This window comes from Bison bison, unplaced genomic scaffold (assembly GCF_000754665.1).
Source record: "Bison bison bison isolate TAMUID 2011002044 unplaced genomic scaffold, Bison_UMD1.0 scf7180017864291, whole genome shotgun sequence".
Taxonomy (NCBI): domain Eukaryota; kingdom Metazoa; phylum Chordata; class Mammalia; order Artiodactyla; family Bovidae; genus Bison; species Bison bison.
Window position 1 is genome coordinate 169,015 of NW_011494863.1, and position 9,252 is coordinate 178,266.

At 56.7% G+C, this 9,252-nt stretch overlaps 1 protein-coding gene across 4 annotated transcripts in view; it reads right to left on the minus strand.

Annotated features, from left to right (window-relative positions):
* Positions 1-9,252, minus strand: part of SIL1 (SIL1 nucleotide exchange factor) — a 250,768-nt gene that overhangs the window by 2,191 nt on the left and 239,325 nt on the right. For all 4 annotated transcript variants that reach the window (XM_010850316.1, XM_010850314.1, XM_010850312.1 and 1 more), the window contains exons 8-9: positions 2,753-2,849; positions 2,158-2,322 (exon numbers count right to left, since the gene is read on the minus strand). In XM_010850316.1, the coding sequence (XP_010848618.1) occupies positions 2,158-2,322; positions 2,753-2,849 (262 nt within the window). The remainder of the gene's footprint in view (positions 1-2,157; positions 2,323-2,752; positions 2,850-9,252) is intronic.

A 9,252-nucleotide genomic window follows, 5' to 3' on the forward strand; every position in this document is an offset into this window, starting at 1 on the left:
TGGAGGCGCTGCAGGCCCTGCCCCCCGGGCGCTCAGACGCCTCCCCACTGGTGCCCTCACTCCGGCACCTGTCACACTAACCCTCCCCTAGGGCCTGTGCAGGGGCAGCTCGCACTTCCAGGCACCCTCTCACCCAGCACCAACTCCACAGTCAATCTGACTCAACCCTCAGATCTCACTCAGCAACTCTCCTGACTGCCCCAAAGAGTCAGGGCCCTGATGGTAAGCCTCCAGGGCCCACACACTCTAGGAGGGTCTCTGGTAAATGTCTGCCTGGAAGCACCAGGAGGGCAGGGACTGTGGGCCGGGCACGGCACGGGGCAGGCAGACACCCAGGCAACACTTGCGGAAGGGCCCTTCAGCTTCATGGAGGCACAAGAAGATGTGGGTTCATAACCACAGGTAGGCGTCCCAGCTCTGCAGGAGCCCAGATGTCAGGACACAGTTTCTTAGTAGAGGGCCTGCCCAGAGCCAAGGGACAGAAGAAGAAATGCCTGGGGTTTGGCATACGATGGAAGGGGCAAGGACCAAGGAGCCTGATAATCTGAGAGGTGGGTCCACACTGTCCTGGGAATTCTGAAGTCCAGCCACTACCTCTGCACACCAAAGATGCCCTCAGGGAGCATGGCACCCCTCCACCCTGTCACACCTCTTCCTTTGGGAGCCCTGTACCTATCCCCAGTGTATTCTCTCTGAGAAACCACAGAACAAGACGCCCTGATGGCCTTACACGTAGAGCACACCTGCCATCTGTTCTATTGCTCCAGCTGAAACCCCTCCACCATCTTCCTCCTGCAGACAGACGGCTGTCTTCGTGCTGTTTGCAGAGAAACGCCAGGCCCTCCCTGATCCTCATGGCACCCCAAAGCCTCCAGTCTGGCTCCTGGGCCAGCTGACTCAGAGAGCCTTGCTCAGACTGCCAGAGGCGGCTCCCCTGGGATGAGGCAGTCACAGTGCCCTGTGCCAGGGCTGGGGGCAGCAAAGACACCCAGGACACCAGGGGAAAGTGACAGGGTTCTCCCGGGAAATGCCAACCAATGCACACATCCTTCCCCAGGCTTGCTGGCCTGTTCCCAGGACGTCAACTGTGCCCAGGCCTTATTAACTGGATGTGAGCACCACATGGCTGCCTGCTGTTCTGAGAAATCAGGTTTCTGCAGCCTGGAGGGGTGAAGGAAGAGAGAGGGGGAGGGGAGAGAGAGGGAGAGGGACAGCCTGAGAGATGAGACAGGAAAAGAGGCGAGTGCACACAAACAAAAGCCAAGAGGTGGAGAGAAAAGCAGCAACAGACAACCCTGATCCAGCCTGAGGCCTGGGAGAGGGGTGCACAGAGCCGGGAGGCGCGGTGAGGAAGGGGCAGGCCCTCTGTCTCCAGCATGGTCCCCGCGGCTGCCCAGCCCTGCTCCCCTAATCCGAGTCAGCTGTGGGGAGAGTGTGGCCCCCGAGAGGCAACAGAGAAAACCCTGCCAGAGCTCTCTGCAGCACCTGAACTAAGAAATCAGGCCTGGCTGGTTTTACCCTCTCCTTAATTAAGACACTTTCCAAGCTCACAAAGGCCAAAGTAGGCTGGGCACCAAGTCTCCTTGCAGGCAGCAAGCCCCTGGGGCCCTTGATGGCAGCTAGTCTGAGCCCGGCCCAGAGCCAAAGCTCCCAAACCAGAGGAGGCAGCTTCAGGTTTCCAGAATCTTCAGGTTCAGCGTTATTCCAGCCCAGCTCCTCGGTCTTCTGGCTGCTGTGGTGGCTCCAGACACAAGCTGCTCCACCCCACCTGCTCCTGGTTGCCCCCACCCTACGCTTCACCACACATGACCTTTCATTCCATGGAGGGCTGATCCTGGCTGTTCGGGCCTTCGGTCATACTGACCCCTATGCCTGCACACCTGGCCCTGACCACTGCCAGCGTCCCCTCCTCCCTCCCACTCCGTGCAGCTCTCAGGTGTGAGCTCAGCAGTCACCTCCCACAGGACTTCTGCCCTGACATCTCAGAAGTCCTGGGCTCCAAAGCATAGCTGCCCAGCTCCAGGCTGGCACATTTGCTCAGGTCACTCTGCTATGAGGATGGAGGGACGGACGGAAGATACTGGGGGAGGAGGAGGTCCAATGACCAGAAGCACACACAAAGCAGAGGGCAGGGGTGGCCGGGCCCTGAGTACTCACCTTCTCGGTGACCAGGTCATAGAGCAGGGTGACCACACGCACGGCCAGCACCTCCATGCCCTTCTCCTGGACCAGACTCCTCAGCACCTGCAGCCCCCCCAGCTTCAGGAACTGCTGCTGGGCATAGGGGAAGTGTCGTAACAAGGAGCACAGGGCGAACAGGGCCTGGGGAGAAACAGACCCTGATGGGTGAGGCGCTATAGAAACCAGGCCCTGGGGCAGGCACCTGGAGGAGCCCCAAGTATCCCAGCCCAGCCCCCTTCTCTCTGGCTCCACCCGCCACCCTTGGGATTAGCTGCACCCCAGGACCCAAGGCTGAGAGAGGAGAGACATCAGACACCTTCAACATCACCCAGTGGACAAACAGAGGCCCAGGGCAGGAGCTGGGGTTCTGAACCTGGGAGCTGAACCCAGGCCTAAGATGCCTCACAGGCTGCCTGGTTGCTTCAGAGAGAGGCCCTCCCCGCCATGCCACCCAGGGATGACCACTCAGGCCCCCAAGGGTTACAAGTACAGTCTGGAGAGGGACCCTCCTCGCCTTCTAGGTTTCACAGGTGTGCTGAGGTCTGAACAAGAAAAAAGGGCAGAAACACACCTTCTTCTTTGTAGTGAGAGGCTGCTCCGTGGCCAGAATGACCAGCAGTTTCTGCAGGGCTCCCCCCTCAATGGCCTCCACCTGGACCTTTGGGTTGCTGTGGGGGAAGAACAAGAGAGCATGATTTTGCACCTACTCACCAACTTGGGGGCATGCCCAGCCCAGGTAAGGGGGCTGCTGCTACAGCGGCCATCCCTGGTGAAGAACAAAGAGGGGTTCCCACTCTGGACAGGCTAGGACTTAGCTGGGCAAACAAAACAAAATGACGCGGGTCCATCTGGGTACAGTGGCCACAGCCCAGGCGACAGGGCCCAGGGCCCCAGGCCAGCGTCCACTCCACATCAGCCAACAGGCTGGCGTGATCTGGGGATGGAAGTCCCATTTTAAGATCCCACTGTGCTCAACGTGCTCCTTCAGGGTCCCTCCAATGGAAAGCCTTCCTCCACGCTCCTTGAGGCAGCCATACCTGCTCCCCCGCTGCCTCCAGGATCCCAGGAGCATCACGCTCTGGGGAAACACTAAAGGGGTGTGGAGCTGCAAGGTGTCTTCCGCCCCCTCCCCTCCCGGGTGGCGCACACAGACAGAGCATGGGGAGGAAGGCAGGCAGAGAGAACAGCATCCAGGGAGCCTCTGGTCCTGGGGAGATCCCGACACAGGACCAACCCAGCTGCCCCTGCTGCTCTCTCCACTCTGTGCCTGTCCCTGCAGCCCAGTGCAGGCTCTGCCAAGGCGAAGGCCCCAGCAACAGTGGGGAGGGAGCTGACACGTGGACAACCGTGACTGCATCAAGCAGCAAACGGGCAGCAACGCAACACTCCAAACCCAGGGCTGCCCCTGGGACTCCAGGCCCCATTCTGGGCTGGAGAAAAGAGTGAGGATGAGCTTCAAACAAACATTTCAGGCAAAGCCCTCCCGGATGAAAGGATGGGCGCCTGAAGGGTGAGACCTCCCCTGGGGCAGGGTGCCAGACAGGGACATGCTGGGAATCATTTGCTTTCTAAGACCAAACTGGTGATGAATTATGGTTGAGAGCCAAGTGCAGGGGCCTGTGTAGTCAGGCCCTCGAGGAAGACTGAGATGCTTTCACCAGCAGCTTATAAGGTCTTGGGAAAGGTGGCAGGCAAGTGAAAGCCAGAGACCAGCAGCAAGGGGATGGAGTAGGGGCTGGCCCCGAGGTGAGACGCAAGCACACAGGCGGCCCCCACTGTCTTCCGGGCTCTGGCCACCAAAAAGTAGACTGGAAACCCAAAAAGCACCTGTTTCTCCAAACCCCCACCTCGGCAGGGGGCCCTCACAGCATGGGGAGAATAAGGCAGGATGCTCAAGATACAGACAAATCACAGAGACGATTCCTGGTCCAAAACCCAGAGAAAGGGGAGGCGGACAAGAAGAGAGAGCAGGCGGCTCAGAGGAGAGGCCCTGGCCGGACAGTACGGTCACGGGGCCCAGTGAGTGCCTGACAGCCCACCCTCTACTCCTGCCAGGAGGCAGCCTCAAAGCTTGGTGCAGACCGAGCGCACAGGGCCAATTTTCCTGCTGTAAAATGGGAGAAGCCCGCACCCCGCTGCATCTCCTCTGCAGAAAGGACACGAGGGTGGGTGTCGGCCTCTCCCACTGCAACTTCACTCATGTCTGAACAGCCGTCTGGAGAAGAGGGCTGGGGTCCCCGGGGAGGAAGGCTGACAGCTCCTCTCCAGACAGGCAGGTGGGCGCTGATGCCGGGAGTCTGGCACTGAGCCTCTCCCCTACCCCCTGCTCCCCCAACTTGAGACAGGCAGCTGCTTCATCAAAGGGTGAGCTAATTAGGGCTGTCTCTGCCATCATGTGTCTGAGGAACGCTCACCCGCAACAGGCAGGGTCTAGGAAAAGAAGTCAACCACGCTGAGAAAATTCATACAAACGTCAGATGCAGTCTCCCAAGAAAGAGGGGGCTAGGAGGCCCAACATCGCATCGGCCTCAGGGAACAGCACAGAGGAGCCCCGTCCCCAGTGGGCCCCAGAGCGGCACAGACAAGCTCCTTCAAAGATGGCATGTGAAACCTTGTTCTCGTCTACAGATCTGCTGAGAACAAGACCCAGAGAGGCAACACAGCTCAGGAGCAGAGGGGCCCCCAGGGAAGCCCAGCCTGAGCGGCCCTGGAGCGCCTCCCTGTCACCAGCCTGGGCAGTGCTGGGGGAGGGGAGAGACACGAAGAAGACTGGTCTCTGCCCACCCAGGTCTCAGCTGGTAGAAGGGGAGAGAAGACCCAAACCCCAGAGGGAACCAAAGCACAAACAGTAAAAAACAGACTACCAGCGGCCAAGGGGTGGGCACGTAGTCTGTGGGCAAATCCCTAGGATCCTCCAGAGGAAGAATAAGCCAGTGGGAGTAAACAAAGAATGCCCAAAGCTAAGAAGAGACATGGCTTCCCAGTATTTCTGTCCACAGAAGCCTGATGTGGGGTAGAAAGGGCCACACAGCACTGTGCCAGGGAAGATCTAGAGGAAGGCACAGGCCAGGCAGTTAGTTGCTCAGAGATGCCCCACGTGCAGAACAGATCCTCGCGGACACTCAGCCTCTTTTCTGCTGCTCCACACTGACAAGCCAGGCTCCACACGCAGGAGAGACGCCACACCACCATATTCCACTTACAGGCTGCACAGCGAATAAGTGAATGGCTACGTAACTTTAGGCCTTGCCAGGTGGCTCTGATCATTTGGGGTCTGTGGGGCTTCAGAGAAAGAATAGGAAAGTCTGGTCTGGAAGAGCCAGCAAGGCTGCCCGAAAGAAGCAAGACTGCTGGAGACTGGGAGGTCAGGTGGGGAAGACGGTCTGTGGACCAGAAGACCAGCATGTGCTCGGGGAACAACATGAGCACGTCCAGAGAGGCTAGGAGACCATTCAGTGGAGGCTGCCCTGAAGAACCATCGAGAATGGGGCTGAGAGGTGCAGCTGACCCCTGACACAAAGGCAGGTCAGGCTTTGACCGAGCAGGGGAGACACAGGACCCATAACCTGCCCAGTAAGTGGAACTTGCTCCTGCTTCTCTTTCCTCGACACTTGCAAGGCAAATTGGGGAGTTGGAAACGTGCCTCCAGGGCACACAGACGAGAGAGAGGGCCCAGGAGGAGGGCCCGTGTCAGGACAGTGACCCGGGGTGGGAGAGGACCTGGAGGGACACTCTGAGGCAGGCCAGCCCACCCCTCGCAGGTCAGGCTGGCGCTGTGGTGCGCTGTGTGTATCTGCCCAGCATCCTTTCTCCTCACCAGGCTCTGAAATCCTTTCTTCCCTTCCTCCTGTGACTGACTCTCCCACTCCCTGTGGTCCTGATGGGTAAGGGCCTGCGGCCCAGCACTGCTTCATCATGTTCCCCCTTCACCAGGCCCTCAGTGGGCTGCTGAGGATGGGCCATCAGAGCCCTTCAGTCTTTGATTCTGGAGTCAGGACACAGAAGTTTCTTCTTCACAAGGCAGACAGTGTGCTGCAAACCAGGGGTACCTACAGCCAAGAGCAGCCAGGTTTGTCCCGACCCCTTTAAATGGAGGAAAGCCCATCCACAGTAGGAAAGAATAGAGCTCAAACACAGAAGTACACCAGTGAGAAAAAGGGAAAGCCTCGGGCCTCCTGCCACTTGACAGAATCACTTTCATGAGGTATTCAGTCTACTCTTTCCCACCTGCAGCACAGTCCTGAAGACCTGCATGAGTAGAGTAGGACCATTGGCCAAATGTGGGCCTGTGGCCGAGTGTGGCCTTGGCAGCCCTGGGCCTACACCTTGACCAGCTTGAATGAGAGAACCCACATAACTCTAGGCCCTACCCCAGGGCTCAGGGCTTCAGTGGTTCCATGGACATGCCAGAGACTCCATACAAAACCCTTCTGAAAACAGCCTTCTAGTGCTGTCCAGTCAAGGGGCTGAGGAAACACAGCCGGAGGGTGGAAAAGACCAATCTCGTATTTCTAGATGTCACTCAGTCCATCCATCAGGGACAGTGGAAAAGGGCTTCTCTTGAGCAGTCAGCCCTGGAAGGGCTGACACCAACCTGCTCTCAGAGAACCTCTCCCCGAGACCTCAGCCTTGGGCTCTGAATGCTCTCTGCTATGTTTTGGGGGAAGAAGTGCCCCACACAGAGCAGAGTGAGGTCTATAGCATGTGCAAGGGGCAGGGCCCGGAGATTACTCAGTGAGAATCCTGTCAACAATGCCTGATAGCCTTGGGTGAGTCCCTTTGCTTCAGAGTCTTCACCTGGGAGACAGAGCTAAAACTACCTTGAGTTAAAGACAGAAAAGCCAGTGAGCACCAAAATGCTAGCCAATACACTGTGACTGGGAGATTACAATCAGTGCGTCTGCTGTACACGTTTTGCGGCCAGACCATATCCTCGAGAACACAGCTTCTCCTCGGCCCAGAGGCCCAGGCACACGTATGCTGGTCTCAGCTCCTCCCAGTCCACAGACTCAGGATCAGAGCCGCAGCCACAGAGCCTGGGGGCGGGCATGGGGGTGAGGGTGTCTTGCCGGCCAGACGATGGGTGTCCTGACAACTGAGGCTTTGAGTGAGTAAAAGGGCAGGGGCCTGGTATGTCTCTCAGCGACATCAGTGGCGCTGGTGTGCTCAAAGTCAACAGAAGGATATTAAGGACGTAGCTCGTCTCCCATGAGATAAATGAGAATAAACCTTGTTCAGGGCTAAGCCGGCTGGGCTGAATAAACACCATTAGCACTTGGATTACTGGGATGTTCACAATCAGCAGGCGAGTCAGCTGTCTGAGTGCAGAGGGACAGTAGCAGCTGCTCCTCGGTAAATCTTGGCGTTGGGGGAAGGGGGCACTGCAGAAATGGAAAAAGACTGCATTTGCAGAAACCAAATAATTTGGGTTGGGGTGACTGATATGGGAACCTGCCAAGGGTCAGAGGTCATGTTTTAGCTAACCAGGCTGAGCAAGTGTCAGGGGGTGTTGAGGGGTGGTGGAGCTGATCTCAGGGTGGGCAGCCAGGCCTGGCCACGGGGGCTCAGGACAACGCTGCTCACTTTAGAGGCAGGCAGCGCCTCTTCCCTCCGGGGCACTCAGGACCCAGCTACATAATGTTCAAGGGAACATGGCACCCTTGTTCCAAAACTGAGGGCTTTCAAGATGGGGAGAGCAGAGCAGTAAGTCAAGCACAGGCCCTCTACCTTGTGGGGTCCTCTGCGATGCACGGGGGCCGTGGAGCAGGCACTGCTGGCAGCGGGGGCGTGTGCCCAGAAACAGGAAATGCACAGAATCTGCTCACCCAGCATGCTCATGGGTGAATCAGAACAGTAAGGGCTAAAAAGGGAGTCTGAATCAGTGGAAAAGGAGAAAAACAGAAAGGGAGAGAACAGGAAATACGGACTGCGTTGATGGCTTCAGTGGGGGCTGAGGAGATTCTAAGGTGAGACCCCTGGCGTAGAGCCTGTGTGGTCCAGAGTCCCAGCCCAAACCGAGATGTCAGGCCTGTTCACAGCATGCTGGGGACACAGAGGGTATGTGCTTTCTCATGAGTCCCTGCAATATTTCTAGGTAGGACAATCATTACTCCTTCTGTCTTAATAACAGAAGACAAAGGTGTCACTGTTCTGAAATGCTCTCTGAGAAGATGCTGTGCAGTGGGGAAAGGGGGAAACCTCAGGCTCAATCGTTTGTGATCCTGCCTGATGACGCTGTGTATGCTCAGAGAAAGAAAGGTCCTTTCTCTGACAGCCTCAGACAGTGAGTGGCCCTGGGTCACCTGTGAACACAAGAACTTGCAGGATGTGTACTCCCGAAACAGGCTCATTAAAGATGTATACTAGCCTACCATCTAGGGATTCATGTGGTTAAGCAATCAATTAATCAATCAAGACACGGACAGTTACCAACTTAGGGAAAAAAAAAAAAAACAACACATACAACTCTTCCACATGAAAATGAAGCTGCCAGGAGAAATAAAGACACTGAAGCCTGTAATGAGCTTCAAACCATGTAACTGTGGTGGGAACCACGCTGGGCCTCTTAGAAGTTCCATCTGGACATTGAAGAAAAGAAGGGAGTGTCACAGGACCCATTCAAATACAGTCCCCAAACAGCTGCCAGTCACAGAAGCCAGTGTAGGATGCCCACAGTTCACCACAATGATACAGCTCACAAGAGCATCTCCAGAACACCTTTCCAGACACACACACAGAATGACAACCTGCCCACCCTGGGAGAGACAAAGGGGGCTCAGAGGAAGGGGCGCTGAGGAATCTTCTTGACATCCGGGAGCTCACAGAGCTGCCTCACAGTCCCCTGGGGCATTCCCTGCCCCACCCTTAAATCATTGCAGCACCACCCTTATGGCAGAAAGTGAAGAGGAACTAAAAAGCCTCTTGATGAAGGTGAAAGAGGAGAGTGAAAAAGTTGGCTTAAAACTCAGCATTCAGAAAACGAAGATCATGGAATCTGGTCCCATCACTTCATAGGAAATAGATGGGGAAACAGTGTCAGACTTTATTTTTGGGGGCTCCAAAATCACTGCA